General features: G+C 40.8%; 1 protein-coding gene across 1 annotated transcript in view; it reads left to right on the forward strand.

Annotated features, from left to right (window-relative positions):
- The window catches only part of SLC9A7 (solute carrier family 9, subfamily A (NHE7, cation proton antiporter 7), member 7), a 39,791-nt gene that overhangs the window by 12,171 nt on the left and 8,398 nt on the right, over nucleotides 1–19,222 (forward strand). Inside the window, exons 12-15 of the mRNA XM_010001197.1 lie at nucleotides 2,104–2,215; nucleotides 3,586–3,739; nucleotides 15,171–15,234; nucleotides 17,718–17,800. Of these exons, the coding sequence (XP_009999499.1) occupies nucleotides 2,104–2,215; nucleotides 3,586–3,739; nucleotides 15,171–15,234; nucleotides 17,718–17,800 (413 nt within the window). The remainder of the gene's footprint in view (nucleotides 1–2,103; nucleotides 2,216–3,585; nucleotides 3,740–15,170; nucleotides 15,235–17,717; nucleotides 17,801–19,222) is intronic.

Here is a 19,222-nt window from a genome sequence, read left to right on the forward strand (position 1 = left end):
CTGTTCATTTCCAACAGTCACTTACAAAAAGCGAACAAAGTTGAAGTGCAAAAGAGGGTTGTGAGTGAACAGATTATTTTTAAGCAGTGCCCCAAAGGTAGACGTTAGGATATGAGGTGAGGAGGCAGGAAGTGAGCTGTGCTGCAGACTGTGACATAAAGGGTACCCACTGCTAAAGGTGCAGGTGTTGGAGGTGGGTACCCATCTGACTTGGTACCTGACACTCAAATTTCCCAGAACTGAACGTTTTTATAGTAGTTGCACTCATGTAAACTGGAAACCACTGGCTTCTCCTCTGTACCCCACCCCTGTTGAACTGGCTACTTCTTCCCTGTGTTCCTGGCTGCTTGAAAACTCAGGGCAATTAAAAGTGTGCATAAAGCAATGGGAACTAGTCTTCCAGTCTTGATTTCTCTCTGCTTACTGCAGGAGTAGCGTTATCAGCAATGAGGATAAAGCCTACAAGATGCCCCAATCCAGAATGTACTTTTTGTTTTCCTTCTTTCTTCTATTTTTCCCATCTCTGTACTGCTTCTAGGGGTTTATTTCATTTGTCTTTTTCCTTTGGCCATTAATTATTTTTTTTTCAGAAACAGTAAAAAGCTTTCTCCTGTGTCTCCTCATGTCTGTTCTGACCTAAAAAAAATGCTCCAGAGCCCTGCAGCCATTAGGTAAAGACATGAACAGAATAGTTGCATTTGGTGTACTAAGCATTGTAATTTTTCATCTTTGCTGTGGCCCTGTGTCTGTCCTATCTCAGGTTACCCTATCTGACTTGGGTTTGTTTTCAGCATTTATTTTTTCTCTTCCTACCCGCCAATCTCATATTACATTTTCCACATCTTTTTCTACCACTGCACTTAACAACATCTATTGCCCCTTTAGTGCTTTTCTGCATTTGTGAGGAGGGCAGCCAGTACTAGCACCTGTTTTGCTTCTACAGCTGCTGTCCCTGTTAACACTTTGTGGGTGTGAAATACAGAGGCATCATTAGCTGTTGAAAGAAATGTTGTAGTACAAAGGCAGAGCTAAAGTCTCAGTGTCATTAACAAAATCCTAACCATTATTTGTACCTACATAGGTCATGATGGCTTGTGATGTCTGATTGCTGCAGTTCTGAGAAGGACTGCTGTGAAACTTGTCTGGAATAGTTACGTGAAGCTTTTTGTACAATGTAATGATAAAAATCTTATTTTCCTAGGGATTTCATTTCCTGCAGGCATTATTGCTTTACTTTAGCCATGGCAACAATCCAGTGGTGTCTAGAGTTCTTATATGGCTTTATATAATTTCTGTAAGAGAGCTGTTTAATTTTTCTAATGTTGTTGTCCCAGCAGCAAATGATCAGTGTTGGTGGGGTTCTGATTGTGTTGTTTTATAGAATTTCAGCACATCACTTTAGTTTTTCTGAAAGTGTTCCTCAGACAGTGGAGGGTGTATTCAGCTTTCTGCTTCTTCACTGCAACCACTGGGTGTTTCACACCACAATAAGGGAGGGAAGGGTCTTACTATCTACTGTCATGCCTTTCTGCAATACTCCTAATACTCTTTTTGAGATTCATTTTAGTGCTCACATGTGAGTTTTGGATTTATCATCTTTGACATCTTTTATCATCTTTTAACATCTTTGTAACTGTGTGCTTTGTCACTTATGTGCTTGCCAGCCAGTAGGGGGTTTTGGCTCTGCAGGAGCCATAAAGGAATGGCCACTTGCTGGTCTCATGTTGATTTTGCTTCTGTACATAGGACTGTGTTTCTGTTGATGTGAAGCACATAACTGAACGGTGGTAGTGATAGTTGTTTAAAGCACTATTTTTTTTTTAAAGGAAAGTCTTCATTTGTACAACTGGTGGTTTGAATTTGAGGTATAACTTCACTGTGCATTTAAAAACTTATATTAGTTATATTAGTTAAAATTGTCTTTCTTTGCAAAGAGTTCTTTATTCATATAATTGATGAGAGTCTGTTTCATGTGGACAGAGATAAGAACAGTTGATATCATGGTGTAAAAATATCACTAAAACAGATGCTTCATGTTAGAGCCAGATACCTAAGACTGCATACCTCAAGAAAGTGAAATCCTTAACCCTCAGCTATGAACAGATTGCAATCTTTTTGGGCAGAGCTGCACACATCTACCCTCTCTCCTTCTTGTTGAATCTGGGCAGAAGGCATAAGATCAGCTGGAACTTTCGGCACATGATGATGTTTTCAGGTAAAAGCAAGTATGTTTGGTAAAGCAAAAAAAAATATCTTATTTTTAACTCATAAGCAATTTGTAATACTACCTTCTGCTTATATGATCCACACCCATGCATCCTGAATAGAAGACTTACTGGTTGTTGCAGCATGTATCTTTGAACCTTTACAGAAAATGTGTCATGTCTGGGAAGAGTGACATCTTGAAATGCCAGCTGCTGGCAGCAAGCAGTGACCTCATGTTGGGAATAGAGTATTTTCATCTGAAGTGCATCTGAAGAGGGTGGGGGAATTGCAATGTATCTCTTCTAAAAGGTTGTTTCCAGCTGAGATGATACACACATTGTGCAGAAACTTACCTGCTGAGGGAATGGAGGCATATTTATGGGTGCCCTCTCCGACTTAGTTGGAGAAAGCAAGGTATTTGATTTAAACTCCCTTATGATTTTTGTCATGCAGATAACAGCTTAAGCTTGTAATTTAAAGCAAATCATGGAGTGTGTATCTAATCACTTGCAGCCTCGAGGAGTGCCAGGGGTGCCTCTGTACACAAGAGGATGTAAAGAAGAGGGAGCCAGACTAATTCCACTGGTGCCAGTGACAGGGCCAGAGGCAATAGGCACAAACTGAAACACAGGAGGCTTCTTCCTCTGAACATCAGGAAACGCTTTTACTGTGTCCTGGCACTGGCACAGTTTTCCCAGAGAGGTTGTGGCATCTCAACCCTTTGAGATATTCAAAAGCCATCTGTATGTGGTCCTGGGCAACCTACTCTAGGTGACCCTGCTTGAGCAGGAGAGTTGGACCAGTTGACTTCTAACGGTCCCTTCCAACCTTAACCATCCTGTGATTCCTTTGCTTAGTAAGTCTGCAGATGACCAAATGCCATGGCTTCTCCTTACTAGTGATGTTTCATAATCAGGGGCAGGGGAGAGGGGAAAATATTGTCTGCCTGTGAACATTTTATTAACTACAATATTTTTCCAGCTGATAACAGTTTCAAATAAAAACCTCAGGCTTCAGTTATGGAATCAACTAAAAAGGGTGCCTTTGAATTCAGGGACCTTCTTGATTTCCATAATGTTTTGCTGTTGACCACAACTTGGTTGTTTCTGTATTTCTTTCCCATCAGTTTCTGGAAATACTTAGACCTTTTATTAGCACTTGTGGATTCTGTAAGTCACAGAATCACAGTACCAGGGCTAATTACATTCTAAGGACATAATTTGTCAGGGAAATGGAGGGAACCAAAACTTGCTGGAGCCCAGTGCTATCTACCCATCACCTTGTGCTTGTGTGACAGGGAAGGAGAGCAAGGAGAGATGCTGTGTTACAAATAGGCATGGTTGCACTCCTGAAGCTCTGCTGTTTCCTTCTTTTGCATAGGTCTCCGGGGAGCCATGGCGTTTGCTCTGGCTATACGAGATACTGCTACCTACTCACATCAAATGATGTTCTCAACAACTCTCCTCATTGTCTTTTTCACCGTGTGGATTGTTGGTGGAGGCACAACACCCATGCTGTCATGGCTGAACATCAGGTCTGTACACAACTGTATGCTGGGGTAGCTTCACTTTTCAAGTGGCAACTGTGCTAATGGGGCACAGTCCAACAGAATTTGTTTGATGCTTGATAGAGGTGTTTTAGGTATTTAGAACATTGTTTTATAGAGGAAGGTGCTAGTGAAGAAAATGTATTGATGGTGCTGGGATTCAGCCAAGAACTCTTGGATGCTTTGCACGTAGGCATCTAGGTCCTTGTCAGCCCAGTAGGATACAGAATTGTGTTGCCTGATACAGCAGCCTCTATATAGAAAAGAAAGAAAAAGTCTATTAGACACATACAAACTTCTCTTCTTGCTATACTAAAACATTCTCCTGTCTTTGCATTCTTAGTAATGGCCCTGTTTTGTTTTTTTTTAAGTTAAATGTAGTCTTTAGTGGGTGGTGCATGAATGCACTTTAAACATCTGTCCAAACAAACCTGTTGTTGTGTAATAGTGGCATAAATGGGATCCTGCTAGTCTTCTGTTTGTTGCCTCCTGTTTTGAGACATGTGGAAATGGTAAGTGTGATGATTTGTCTGTAAATCCTGGCCAGTACTTAGTACTTTTGGGGCTGCAAGTGCATTTTTGTTTGAGGATACTTATTAACAGAAGTGCTACAATATTGTGACTCAGTGGTTGTTACAGACCACATTATCATTCTGTGAAGTTTTGGCAGTATGGAGGCACAGGTAAATAAGAGTGGGATTAAAACAATACCTGCTCTACAAACCCTTCCGAGTGTTTTTCGTGTATAAATTATTTGTGCTCTTTGGCACTTGAAACCTTACTTTGTCTTGTTTTCTAATTGTACTAACCAGAATTTGTATCCCATTGTCTTGTGGTAGGATGGGAAAAAAAATCTCAGTTAAAACCAGCTTTGGTCTTTAAAAAAACTGATAATTCTTAGGGACTGGTGCTGCTCTTGGAAAATATAAGTGAACTATTTGTAGCCATACGTAGCAGGTGCTTTCTAGGTTGCCAAAAAAAGTTACAATTAACAGGACTCACAGAAATGCTTGTAAACTCTTCTCATTGAAGGTAGATAGACAGGCATTTCAGCATTGATTTACAGTATCTCAGCTCTGACCAACAGCAGACATGGGGAAATCAACAAAACCAATTCCAGTGCAGCTGTGCCATTAATGATTGTGAGGTAGCACTTACTAATGATATTTCTAAGCTCGATCTGGCTGGTTTCTCTTGCCACGTAAGAGCTGTGTAATGACTTTAAAAAAGTACCTGCTGTGTGCAGCTTTCCATTTGGCACCTCTCACAAGAGAAGGAGGTTTCTGTCCAGTGATGGTATATAAGGAACAACTGTACTGACAGACCTCTGCAAGCAGGGCAGGCAGTGTCTGTGGAACAGGCTGTGTGCATAGACTGTCTGAGACATGGAGTACCAGGGAGCTGGAGATGAGTTCTGGACAGCAGTACATGGGTAAGAATGCTGCTTGCAGTCTACTTGCCATGGCTGAGTGAAGTCTGTCAAGATCTGCCTGTAGCCTCTGTTAGGCAAATGTGAGGATATCCCTTAGCTGATCTCCACTTGAGTAGATTCCAAAGCATCTTCTGAAGTATGGCTGCAACCAGGTCAACAAAACTGACTCTTAACAGCTCTCACCATAGGTGCTGGCATCTTGAGCCCTCTGCCCTGCTGTCTGCACCTCTTGTTCAGAGACCATAGCTGGGTGTTTCCTTCAAACCTTGTGATCCAGCAAGGCACAGGATGCGTTGCTGACCAGCCAAGTGACAATTAATTGTGTTCAGTCTGTATCAGAAGGTAGCCTCTGAGTGCAGGCAACCATTTCCTCTGCCACAGGGCATCAGCGTTAGAGCATTAGGAGAGAGCTGAATTCTAGTATGTGTCCCAGCTCCTGGCCAACTAGAAACTAGTTTTGAGGTAGCAGGTTATTTGGTGGTTTCTATCTCACTGAGCCTGGGAAGCAGTTTGTGGAAGCATCTAAGAACGTGGACCTGTTGTTTAGCAGAACTAATCTGGTTCAGTAATGAGACTCCATGAGCCTGGCTGAGGAGTTGCTCCTGAAGTCTCCATTCCAGGCTTGTCCTTCAGGTAGGCTATATTTGCAGAAATCATTCATGTGGTAAACAAGGCAGGACAGCTGGAAAAGCCCTGGTACTATTCTTAGAGTACTAGCTGCCAAAGTAGTTTTGAGTGGTTTACCCACTCTTGCTAGTAAGCAGTAATTTTAATTGTCATTTGTTTGACGTGGTTGACAGAAGATAAATTGTTAACTTCCCTAGCAAGGGAAGGATATACTGCAAACAAGAGAGCCTTACACAGGAAGTATTTCAGAGAACTGCACAGAGTCTGCCTGCAGCTGCCTCCACAGTCGCTGCTGTGTTGATGATGGAGACTGCACTTTCTGAGACCTCCTGAGATCAGACTTGTGCCAGGAGGTGGCAGCCGTGTTCTGTCTGACTGTACAGATTTAAGAAAAGGGACACATGAACTTACAGCTGAATTTTAGGAATATGCTGCTTTTTCGCATTTCCTCCTTCGTACCCAGTGGAAGAGGTAGGAGATGAAGCTGAGGTGCTGTCCCAGTGCCTCACCCAGCATCACAGTGTGTGTTGCTGCTGCACTCCTGGGCCTGTTGCAGTAGGTAGCTTGTCCCTGGGGTGGCCTGGGGTGCTTTCTGAGGCTTGGTACTTGCCCATTAGTTTAAATACCAAGATGCTGAAAGTAAGTAGTGCTCACATACAGGATTACTTAGCAGAAAAGAGGCTAAAAGATAGAAGGTGGTTTGCTTCCTAGGTTCAGTGAAGGGGCTAGGAAATTAGTGCCGTGTGTGTTGGACATAAATGTCAGGATTTGTGTGGACTCCTAGAAGTCCAGCTCTGATGTGAAGTTCACACCAGTTGTATCCTGCTTGACTTTCACCTTTGTGGAAAGAAAGATGGAAAGCCAGTCACCCATTACAAAGTCCTCCTCAGATAGTTGACCTTGCTGTAGTGTGGAGGTGGGGAGAAGACAAGGAGCCTGTATTAATGAAGAGTTGACCAAGCTGACTGACGCTTTTAGCTTTTAGGCCCATCAGTGGGATTTCAACACAATGCAAAGGGTCTCACTTAAGGTTGTGCCTGCATGATTTATCTAGAGCAGTACCAGAGAGCTGACTTCAGCCAGGGCTTTCAGCCTGGCTTGGTACCACTACATTAATGGAGAGCAGCACCCTCACAAGGCTCCAGAATTGCTTTGCTGTGGCTTAGTGGCAGAGGCATATGCCTCTGACCACACCATCAATTGCATAGCAATTGGGATGCATGCTTTGTTCTTCACTTTTGGTGGTCCCTTCCCTCCCATGGTGTGATGAGGGATGGAGAGGCTAACAGGAAAATTAAGTTTTAATAAAGTAAAAAGTTGTATAAGGAGGAGAACAGGCAAAATGCCCTCTGACTCATCTTGCTCTGTTTTAAATATCTCAAGTAATCAGAAGAGCAGGTATCTTTCCAGAGAGGGTGTGTTACCAGTGTACCAGGATCTATGGTTTGTAGCAGAGAATTTAGTTTACTGCTTAACTGGTTGGGAAAACAAGTTTTATAACAGCAAAATCTGGGTAAAAAATAATTACTACTTTGGGTGCTTTTGGTTTCTGCCACTTGATGATGAGCAAGTTGGAAATGAACACCAGAAACTGGAGTTAAAGCCCTGGTGTCATGTGTTTGAATTTCTTGGCTGTCTATCTGTGAGACACATCCAAGCATGTGAGTGGTAAACAGTTACACTATCCTACCAGTAGATTATTTTTTTCTTAGAAAGCAAGGCATGACTTGGATACAAAAACTACAGTCCCATCCTTTGAGACTAAGGCAAATAAAAAATTTCCTGTCTGAAATTTTAACAAGTTCAGCAAACTTGAGAGCCCTGTAAATCAAATCCACTGGCACAGTTCCTCTTTTCTGAAGAATAGCTGATTTACTGCTTCGTTTATCTGCCACAGGAGGAAAAGGGAAATTCTAGCATTTGTATTGCAAATTCATGTTATTTCCATTTTTTGTTAGAGGTCGTTGACCTGGTTCTTTTCCTGTTGAATGAAGCAACACAGATTAATGCCTCCCTTTCCTTCATAATCTGTTTCAAATGAGGAAGTTTGTTTATTTTAATAAAGTAATTTCAGTTATACTTAACTGCCTTTTTCTAAACCTTAAAACATTCTGTCTTTTAATTTAAAATACTTTAGGTATCTTTCTACCATAAAGTGAAAGATTGCACAATGTCAACTTAGATATTTACTGCCTTTTATCTGACTTTGCAAATGGAGTCTTTTAAAGAGCTTTCTATCGAGTGATTTTTTTATTTCCCTCATCCTTTCCCCTTTAATGAAAAAACTGAAAATAAAATCTGGAAACATTTAACTTTCTACATAACTGCTGCGTGAACTACCTATCTGAGATGGTGATAAAACTGACAGCTTGGTGGCAGTCTCAGGTTATACTCTGTTACCTCACTGGGGTGGTCCAGCCTTAACATGTGCATTTCTTAAATGCCATGTCTCAGTGATCTGCGATGGGAGGAGGCTGGTGTTGATGCTGGGATCCAGCCTTGTGTTATGTTCTGGACTGGAGTGGGGAATGTCTGGTAGGAGGTTACATCCTCCTGCCTCGCAGCCTGTTTGTGTTATTCTGCGGTTTAGATCCTTCACTGCTTTCTAGCTGTTCTCTCCTGCCCTTGAAAGGTAGATGCAGAGACACAGGCACTGTCCTCTGTCGGGGGCTTCTTGTTTTCACCATATCTTGTTCTGTGGTTTTCTCCAGTCATCTTTTGCTATCTAGTTTCTTCCATCTTCCTCCTTCTTTTCCAATCTGTATTTTTCTCATCATCAGTCCTGAGTATCTCTGAGCTTCCAGCCTTACCCCTCTGGATCTTTCCCTTGGTAGGAAAGAGATTGTCTCTTCTTTTACGTGTCTGGAAGTAAGTGTGGGAGATGCTTTTTGCCTCTTCTGCTCTGAAACAGCAATTAACACCAGAGAGAAAAAGTGTGGGGAAGGCCCAGCCCCTGCAGGAATTGGGTTGAGATTTATCTAGACCACATGGGTGATACAGTTTTACCTGCCAACCTCTGGCAAGCCTCAGCAGGCAGTTCTAGGAGTCATTATGTTGTCTAGGCCAAGTAAAGAAATGCCCAAAGGCACCCTAAAGCCAACTCAAAATAACTTCCTAATTCCAGGTTTTTGTTTTATTTTTCAGGGATTGCATGTAATTTGTTGTTTTAAAAACATGGTGGTGAGAATTTTCTTCTTCCTCAGCCATTTTCTGATAAACAGTTAACTCTTCCAAAATAGCTGAAATTTTTTTAAAATGCTGTACTCATTATAGGCATATGGGAAAACTTCAGTACACTAACTTGGCAAAGACACAGCGAAGAGGGAGAAGTCTTAGAAGGGAAGTTATTGGGCAGTTTTTAATTTTAGGTTTTGCTGCATATGCAGAGCTGTCTCAGTGTTGGCCTTCTGGAGAAGAGTCTGACTCTGACCTGGAGTGTATGTCATTATGGGAGACTAGTTATGGAACCAGGAATCCAAAACAAATCTATCCAGAGTCTGGTATTTGCCTGAGCCTTCCAGGATTAGATGAGTGCATGCTCTTTATAGCACAAGCTATGGCCCTAAATATTTGGTTTATCAAGTCCGCCATCAGGGTGTGTAGACCTGCTCTTTGTGAAGTGAGGCCTCTGAATTCCTGATCATCTGGGCTTTTATTTCACATAAGCAATATATATTTCATCTAGCATGCCTTCATGGAAAAACAGGGGGGAAAAGCCTCAAAAGCTGATAAGGACTTTACGTGGAAAATATTCAAAACTAAATATGCTTTCATTTGTTTATCATTTTTTAAAGTATAATTGAAGAAGGCAAAGTGAGGAGTAAAAACACACTCTGCTGTGACTGGAGATGAGTTATGTTAAAGATGGTTAGTAAATGGTTTGTTAAACTAATGCAGTGATTTAGTATATGTTACCAGTTGTTTTGCACTCCTGTGAAACTAGGCAGTATTCATGGCCTCATTTATATATGTATAGATTCCTGTAATTTATTTTCCTGATACCTTTTTCCTCTTTTAGACCATGTGCAAGCCCAAAGTAGTAGGCATTGTCTTCAGTCAGCTCTGTTTCAATCCAGTAGCTCTCTTGAGCTACTGAATCAGGTTTTCTGGAGGATGGAGCCTGTCATGGATACAAAGGGGGTTTTTTGGTCAGCCTAGATCTGAAAGAATGACAAATACTACTGGATATATCAATCATAAAGTGCTGCTGCTGTTAATTTTTACGGGTTTTATCACTTTGTCATTGTTCTGTCATTCTCATTCTTGTATGCTTTGGTTTTGTTGTGTTTGGTTGTTTTTTTTAATTGGGTAGGAGTTTGTTGTTGTTGGTTTGCTTTGTTTTGCTAGGGAGCTCTATAAAGCTACCATCTCATGAGCATTTTGTTACTCACATTGCATTCTTGTACTGTACCAGAGTTGGTGACCATGTTCCATTGGTGGAAGAGATGAGTGAAAGCCACTGGCTGTATTTCAGGTGACTCTGTGCTTTCCTTGATACCAAATTAACCTGGTGCTGGGCTTCCTTCATCTTTATAACGCTGTGTGTGCTCATTTTCTGAACTATGGCATGCTGCTGTTGCTGCTGCTTCTCCTTTCCTGCAGGGTGCTGTAGGTGTTCCTCAATTCTGAGCCTGTTCTCCTGATCTGGGAGAGCCTGGAGCACACATCATGTCTTTAGCTTAAAAAACCACCACCACAAAGCATCACAGTCTTTAATCCCTCTGTGTATGGGTAATCAATGAAGAGAAAAAATATCTCTGGCCTGGGAATACTTGAAAGCTGAGAAATCATGGATGTGATCCTAAGATCCTTAATCACACAGGTATTCTTAAGCATCCCTTGGGGTTATTTCATGCAACTGTTCATTTTGAAAGGGACTTAGTAGAAGACTCAGACCAGTGTCTTTTAGGATATATTTTAAAAACGGAGGGTTATCACATTGCTTTATGGGAAGATGCTAATAGGAGTAGAGATAAACCAGAATCTTAGTCTTCTCCAGTTGATGGTTTCTAGAACTGATACATGGATAAAGAGAGAATAAAAAACAACTGGCATTTATAGGGGAATGTGTACTTGTGTATACGTACGTGTGTATATATATATATATATAAGAATATATATACAGAATATTTATGTAAAGAAAACTGTTTAGGATGGGGCAATTGAAAGTTTTTTATGTATCCTGTCACACTTGAAGGTTCTCAGCAAAATACTAAATTTGCCAGAGATGTAGTATATTAGCTGGTACAAAGAATCTCAAATCTATTACATGTTGCAGTCATTCTTGGCTGCTGCCACAGTAATGACATATGCTAGAATGTAATAAAGCCTGGTATTTTGATAACTTGTCATCTGTGTGTTGCAGGGCCTTGGACAGGTTTTTGAAGTATCAAAAGAAATTATTCCACCCATTTAAAAATGACATAGTGGTAAATGTGAAGTACTTCTTTCTGTTGTGTTTTTTTTACCATTCCTTTCCATCCATTTCATTTCTACCTTGTGTTCTACATTTTAGGTATAAAACCTTTTCTACCACACTGTTTAAATTACTGAGTTACACATAGGCTAAGAGTTTGAGGGATCAGTCTTGTTAACTGCTTTCCTATGTGTGGTGCTGGAGTTGTAGCTGCAGAATAAAGACCAAGAAGGTCAGGAGTCTGTCAAGAGCAGAAATGTGGTGCTTTGGTATTGGGCATTGGAGCTCAGTGGCAGTCCTTTTGCAATTACAGAGCTCTTGGAGCACAAAAAGCCTCCTATGCCTTAAAAACAACATTTTAATCAGGGAGGAGTGAAGAAATGTTAAATTGGATTAATTTTTACTGTAGCATACTCTCATCTACAGATTCAAGTAAACTTTCCAGTGCAGAAATAAAGATGGCTTAACTTTATGTACTAGTAACTGTCTGTACTGAAATATTAAAGTATCTATCAAATTCCCACTTGATGCCAATGCAGGAAATACATGGATTTTTTCCCCAGTTTTGGGATGTATATGCCTTGTTACAGCTGAAAGACTGCTCATATTCTTCTGACATCTGCTTTGGAAGGGTTGCTTGTTTGAATTGCAGCTGTACACTCCCAGGGAACTGACACACAACTGCTGCAATGGGCTTTCAGAAAGCATGGAGGGGAAAAGAAAGATGCTTGCTGGCATCTGCACTGTCCTGGCTGTGCTTGTCCTGCAGCTGATGTGCCCCTCAGTCCCTATCACACTGACTGTCCCTCTTAAAAAAACCCAACACTTTTCAACCAGAGCTTGCTCACCTGCCTTTCAGCAGGGGAGTCTGAGCAAAACACCACAGTCACTAAGAAGGCCACACTCTGTGCCCCTGACCTCTGAGAGGGGATTTGCTTCACTTAATCCAGTAACAATTTTTCTTAATTTGAAAGCTGATTTAATAAATGAGAACTGATATTGGCCTCTGCAGCACATTGGAATTACAGGAATTTTTTTGAGTGCACTTAAGGATGTGAGATTTTTTTTTCTTTTAGTCACCAGGAAAAACAATTCTGTTGAAGACATACATGGATCAGCTTTAATTGTACTTTTAATTATAGAAGTAATTAAGTAAGGATGAAGTAACTAAATGTTTTCTGTGCTTCTCTTCGTTGTAAAGAAGGTCAGATGAGACTCCACTGCTTTTTATTATTGTTTTGTTTAAGGTGATAAAGATGTTCTTAGAAATTTAGGGGAGAGAGGCTGCAAAAACATGGTGCTTGTCCTGAGACTGGGGTGTATAGACCTTGAAACTTAAATAGGCAGACTTGCTAGAGAAGAATAAAGCTTCCTATACAACTAATGTTAGAGTAGAGAATGAGACACATAGTATGCTGGCTGAAAGACAGAAAAAGTAGTTGTGAGAATTCAAAATAGTAAGATTTTGTGTTAATCTGTAAATCGAGAAACACACTTTGAAACATGAACTTAAAATACCCCAACTTTTTTATGGGAAAGAATAAGAAATACTCAAAATACAATTTCACCCGAAGAATATATTTGAAAAAAAAAAAGTAAATGGACAAGTCTGTATTGATGTATTATTTCAGTATTGAAATAAACATTTGTAGTAAGAGGGTTTTTTTCTCCAAGTTGAACCATTTTAATATTGAAAAGCTCTCTCTTCCTCTTCAGCACAACAGTGAACCCACACCACTGGCCTGTGATGTACTGTGACTTTTCACTGAACTCTATGGCCATCCTGCTTTGGTCCCTCACTAAGGCCCCCTTCCCCTGCCTAAAGGCAATTAAAATCCCCAAAACAAATCCATGGCCTTGTAAGTCAAGTAAAATTTTGAATTGTTTGGGTTTCTTATGGGCTGTGAAGTGAATGGGTAGCCCAGTGAGTTGAAACTATTTAAGGAATGCAAGCTATGTGCATCTTCTGGAGAGCTCCTTGAACTCCCTGTTCATAGTGCCAGCTGCAGCTTGAGGGTGTTTGTTGTGCTCAGTGTGTTGAAACTCCCCAATGTGCAGTTGGAGCTTTGAAAGCCACAAATCCTTTTCTTTATTATTATATGTATTTGTAAAGGAATGCACAGTCTTGCATGTATTGCCATACTGAGCAGGTTTCCTGATGTTGCCTTTTAACTTCCTGCGTGAGGCTACAGCAGCTGTTCCGAAGAAAACCCTCCTTATCCTGTCTTTCCTGCTTAGTGATAGCCTCAAGCAGTAACATCTAAGCTTTCCAACCTTCCAGAGGTCTTGTGTGTGACAGTTTATTTTAGCACTTGCTACAATCCAGTACCCAATCTGTCTGTCCAGTGTTCCCTTAAACTTCTGAGACTCTTTATTCTCGACGCTGGTCAGTACCAATGAATTCCCTGGCCAGATGTGCCTAAGGGTTAAGATGTCTCTGTATGTAAAAAAGCAAGTGATGAAGAAAGAAGAGAGACTCAGGAAAAAATCCAGAGGATTTTTTTGATACTCAGAGGTCAGCACTAGCTCCATATGAGGCTGCTGTAGTTTGTTTTAGAGTGGCCTTATGGATTTTCCCTGAACTCTACATAGTCATTTGAAGCCTTGGTTTGGCTGCAAGTCCACAGGGATGACTCAAAACTTTACCTCCATGCCTACTTTTCTTCTTTCCTTGTGCTGTTAGGAGATGATGCCCTGGAAGTTACTTGAAGGTGATCCTTTTTAGTTCAATCCATGCAGTCTTCAGTACCTGAAGATAACTGGATCACTGCTTGCCTTATGCAAGCACGTGTCCGTGGGACACACAAATGGTACAGTCCTACTAGCAAAGTTCTGTGGGTTTCTGGTGATCCTCAGGGATGTTGCATAATCACTGTGGCTAGAAATAGCTGGCAGCAAGTCTAGGTAACAAAGACATGACACTAAACAATCTCTGTCCCTTCCAAGAGAGGGGAAATTAAGAAGTTTTGTGCTTCTGTCACTGCGTGGATTTTCCTACATTTATTATGCAACATGGTAGGACTGAAACACAATATACCCAAAACTGACAATCTTGCCTAACATTTCAGGTTGGAGATCTAGGTTTTACAAGAGAGCACAGTGATTAAGGCATGAAGAGGATTTAAAACTAGGCAAGTCTAATCTTAGACAAAACAGACCAGAAAAACCTGAACATAATTGCAAGGATTAAATACCCATCTTGGACAGGAGCTGTGTGTGAAAGGATGGTTCAGTAACAAGATGCTTGCTAGCTTTGCAGAAGAGAGTAAACAGTTTCTTATTAACATACTACTCTGTAATCATCTACCATCTCATTGTACAGACCCTCCCTCCCTCAGATGGAAGGCTGGACTAGACAGACCTCTTATTAATCCACTGTGGCTCTGTTGTATTAGGTGAATGGAACTTGCAGCAAATTACTATTATGGGTCTTCATGAAGTTTTTTTGTTGTTTCACACAGTGCATTAAAACTTGGCTGGGTGGCTTTTAAAAATTGTATATTTGAGCTATTTTCATCCCTATCTGGCAGCTAAGTTACTTGCTGTGTTAAATACTTAGGCTGCGCTTATCCTTAGTCTCTGATTTCTTGCTGCTGGACATGAATCCACTGAAGAGGATGTTATCCACAGTTTACCTTTTAAGCCAAAAATAATTTTTGCCAGCATGCTAAAATGACTGGCAACAAAAGTAAGCAGCAGGGAAGTTTATGCTGAGTTAATGCTGTTACCTACAGGCAGTTGCTACTTGAGTGAAAAACTTATCTTGTTTATAGTCACGTAACTGCAGGGAATAATGGACAGCTCTTCCTCAAACTGTTCTTATAGCCTCTCTGAATGCAGCTTTGCTGGGTGCCTGAAATGCTTTTAAAATGCATTCTGCCAAACTTACAGCATTTTCAACCCTCAATAACACCACTTGCTTTGTTTTCCTAATGTTTCTGTAGGGTTGGGGTTGACCCAGATCAGGATCCTCCACCTACTAATGACAGCTTTCAAGTCTTACAAGGAGTAAGTAATCATGTAACTCTGCTATTAGGATGGTCTTATTTTATAGCTAAGATGATAAAGAACTGATGAAGCTATGTGCACAGGTAAAACCTTTTTCTCTTAGCTGACAAGTCAGTAATACATTTTACTTTATAGTATGTAAGTGACACCCACTGAAAAATAGTCTGTGGTGTTGGGTAAAATGTCACAGCATTAAAATTTTTGTTTACACTTATATATATATATACACATACATGTAAGGTATCAAACCCCTTCCCAAATCTACTAATACACTCTGTATAACAGTGTGCTTTCCTCTTCCTGCACCCACCCAACATGCTTGAGTTTCACATGCTATAGCATAAACAGTCCTCCCAGAGATAATCCATTTGGCTTCTGTTCAATAATTGCTACCAAGTCTTGGCCCTTGGACTTGCTTTGAATCAAAGATGAAGTTCACTAATCCTATTTCAGCCCCTGTATGCTATACAACAAGCCAGCTGGATCTTGCCTGTACTACCTACCACATGTATGAGGCACAAAGAGCACTGGAAAATTGTGATTTATATTCATAAAACTGTGGCTGTGAATCTTTAGTGCAGCTTTTTGTGCTGCAGTTAACAACCCAAGAGTTGACTTTTTCCTTGCTATATTCTGTGGGCAAACAAGACTTAGGAAAAGAATTATGTGTAACCTGAGTGAATTCATAGGAGGAGTGAAAGGTCTGAGAAAAACCCAAGCAGAACAACATTTCCTGAGGCTTCACTGGGAGCTTCCTGTGTCCAGTCCTAATACCCTCTCCAGGAGTACTGCTTGACACTAATTGTTCAGTAGCACGACTGCTTATGTGGGAACCTGCTGGAGGAAGTTGAGTGGCAGGGAAGACTTTGGACCCAGAGGATGCACAGAGTGAAAATGTATAAACTCTGCTTTGTAAATCTCAGGTTGTATGATGATGCTGTTCAGGCTGATCACAGATACTTGCATGGGATACTTGCTGTACCTGGGAACAGCTTTCTTACTAGTGGTTTCTCCTTCCTTGCCTGTTTGTTTGGTTTTTTTTTGGTCACAGGTTGTACAGGTAAGAGTTCCTTGCTCAGAAAGCACTTCTTTTCATTGCAGAAACTGCTTTAGGCATCTCTATGGTCTTTGTCCAGCTCACAAAATAGATTCTGAAATGGTGGGTTTGGGTACTAAAGAGATTGAACTTGGTTTTGTAGCTATCCGGAAGCCACCAGAAAGCCAGGCCACAAAAAAGCCCTTCTGCAGTAAAGGCCACAGTTACTGCCTGAAATCAAGGAAATGGTATTGTGCTAAAATGGCTTGTTCAGACTGGGCTTGCCAGTGTTTGAAGAATTGCTTTAACAGGAAACAGAGCATGGGTATTCTGTTCTCATCCAGTGTCTGGGTGGAAATAACTTTTTTACTGTTTTCCCATGTAAACATAAAGCACTTAACCCATGTATTTCCCTCTCTAGCTGTGCCTTGCATTCCTAATGGACTCCATTAGTCGGTTCCTAATTTATTCCTTTTTCTTTCCCCAAGCCAAGATTAGCAGCATGTCACAGTAAAAAAAATACATCATTTGGGATGGGGTGGGAGTGAAAATTTACTAAGCTTTTACGCTTGGTGGATCACATTGGAAGTACACAAGGCAATCCCATCTTGTTCTTTTTCCAGTAGTTTGGAAGATGATTCATACAAGGCGTTCTCACTTCATCTGTTTTCCTGCATTTAACTTTGGCCTCTGGACAAAAAAAAAAAGGCCAAAACAGTAACAAAAGTAAAAACAAACGCAGCTGCAGAGCAGCTGGTGCAATGACTTGAAGCACAGCTAGTAGAGGGGATTGTGTTCAGCACTGTTAGTGTGTCTGAGGTTGACCTAGCACTTCTGAAATCTGCATGACCTTCTGCAATTGTGATTTTACATGGGTTCCCTGTTAAGCATGTTTCTTGCAAGGCTGATATAGTTCATCAGGTTTGTGAGAGTTTGTCAGGTATGGAAAATTTTCTTGATCTTCCAAGGAAGCAACAAACTTAGGGGGAAGAACATCAAATAGACCTAGACTTAAGGAAGCCAACCAAGCAATGAGTAGGAGTCAGTCTGGATTATTCCAGTTTGTTTATTTGGAGATGGGGATGAAGACAAGACATCAGTGAGGCTTATTTGTCAGGTTTGGACTTATGTCTATCTCCATTACTGCATTAGATGTGCCATAAATTTTTAGAATTAAGAAAACTTGGTAGCAAAGGGTTAATTAAGGTGATCTGAGGATAATGAAGAGAGCCTACCTCTCTGCAGTTATTTCTGGTCTTTCTAGGGAAAGTAACCTTCTCAGTATAATCATGTAATCCTGTCTCTAAATAGCTTTCTTCAGCAGTTCAAGTACAATATTGAGGTAATTTGGCTTTTTGGACAGGACATTATAATGCAAATTATTGGAATGTATGATCTGATTGTTTTCTGCCTGAAATAATGGAGTATGTTTTTATCTTATTTTTAGGATGGCCTGGATTCTGAAAGAAAGAACAGGACAAAACAGGAAAGTGCTTGGCTCTTCAGGCTATGGTATAGCTTTGACCATAAGTATCCTTTTGAAAACACAGCTTAGCTTCAAGACCTAAACTGGATCTTTCTTTTTCATGTACCCATAGGAAGCCTTAAGCATTTCAGAAGTCAAACATGAGAAAAATAAAGTATTTGACAGGTTCAAGGCACAGAACTGAAGCCTGAATTTGCTGGCTCAGAAGACAGACCTTTCTTTTCTATGATACACGGTATATCACACTTGCCAGGGGATGAAAACCAGTAAGTTCTAGCAGGTTAAGTTCTTTCCTAAACAAAACAGCCAATTGACTATTTCAGATCCTCTGATTTGTTCTGTTTAGCTGTTCCCATCCTTGCAGATGCTGAGAGCACAAACTAGTTTTCCAGTTCACTGTAAAAACCCTAATCCCAAACTCACTGCTTTGAAGAGCCATCTGCTTCTGTGATGAAGTCCTCTTTTTGAAGCCCGTTACTGAGACAGGAAGTTCTGGAACTAAAAATCTGTGTGTGATCCAGCTTTCTCCATTCGATATATCCAGAACTTCCTATGAGTGTTAAAGCAGTAAGTGTCCTTGTGTGTATATATAGTGCTTTACAAGCTTTCTGAAGCTCCTACTGTATTATTTAAATAGCTTTGTTTAAGCTTCTGAGCAATTTTTGTGTAGCTGTCCTATCTTTCATGCTTGTGGTTCTTTTAATCTACTTCATACATCCTTAACCAGGATATCATACAGATGCCCCTCCTTAACAGCTGTCACTCAGTGGAAAATGTGAAAGTTAATCTTGTGGCCATGGAAAGTCATTCATACCCAGAAATTCAAAGGGGTTTCAGGAATTGTCCTCTGGTGGTTGAGATGCTACTGGCCTGGTTCTATCACAGTAGTTTAATTCCATGCCTTGTGCATCAAGATTTCCTACCCAGGGAAACCCAGACATAGTGTTGAAAGTATTCAGATCCTAAAGGCACTTGCCTGTTCAGGATCAAATCTGTGACTGATGCTTTCAGGAGCAGTACTAGTGGACCAAAGCCTGGAAGGGTGCGTATGTGCTAGTTTAAGTATTCATAAATGGTAGTAATTTTTAGTTAACTCTTTGTGTATTGGCTGGTGTCAGTATATCGAGGTCAATTTTTATTATTAAAAAAACCCCAAACTTCTGTGGTAAGAGCACAGAAGGATCTGGCAGTGGCTATTTTTTCTTTCTTTCTTTTTAGGAAGGAAGAAGAGCTACCCTCTCCCCCTGCCTTTGCAAAAGAGATTGGCCCTATAAAAAAGAGCGTAGTTGGCCATGCTGACTTCCCCTCAGCTGACTGTAGCACAAGTGCAATCCCCAGCAGCTGGAGCCAAGGGTGGGGGGAGTGCTAGGTGAAAATTACAGCTTAATTAGCTGTTTCAGAGAAACTTGAAGGATCCTGGTAGTGCACTTGCTGGTTCAGTGGTGACCAACAATCTTTAGGGAAAG

This window comes from Chaetura pelagica, unplaced genomic scaffold, assembly GCF_000747805.2.
Source record: "Chaetura pelagica isolate M959 unplaced genomic scaffold, ChaPel_1.0 scaffold266, whole genome shotgun sequence".
Lineage (NCBI taxonomy): Eukaryota > Metazoa > Chordata > Aves > Apodiformes > Apodidae > Chaetura > Chaetura pelagica.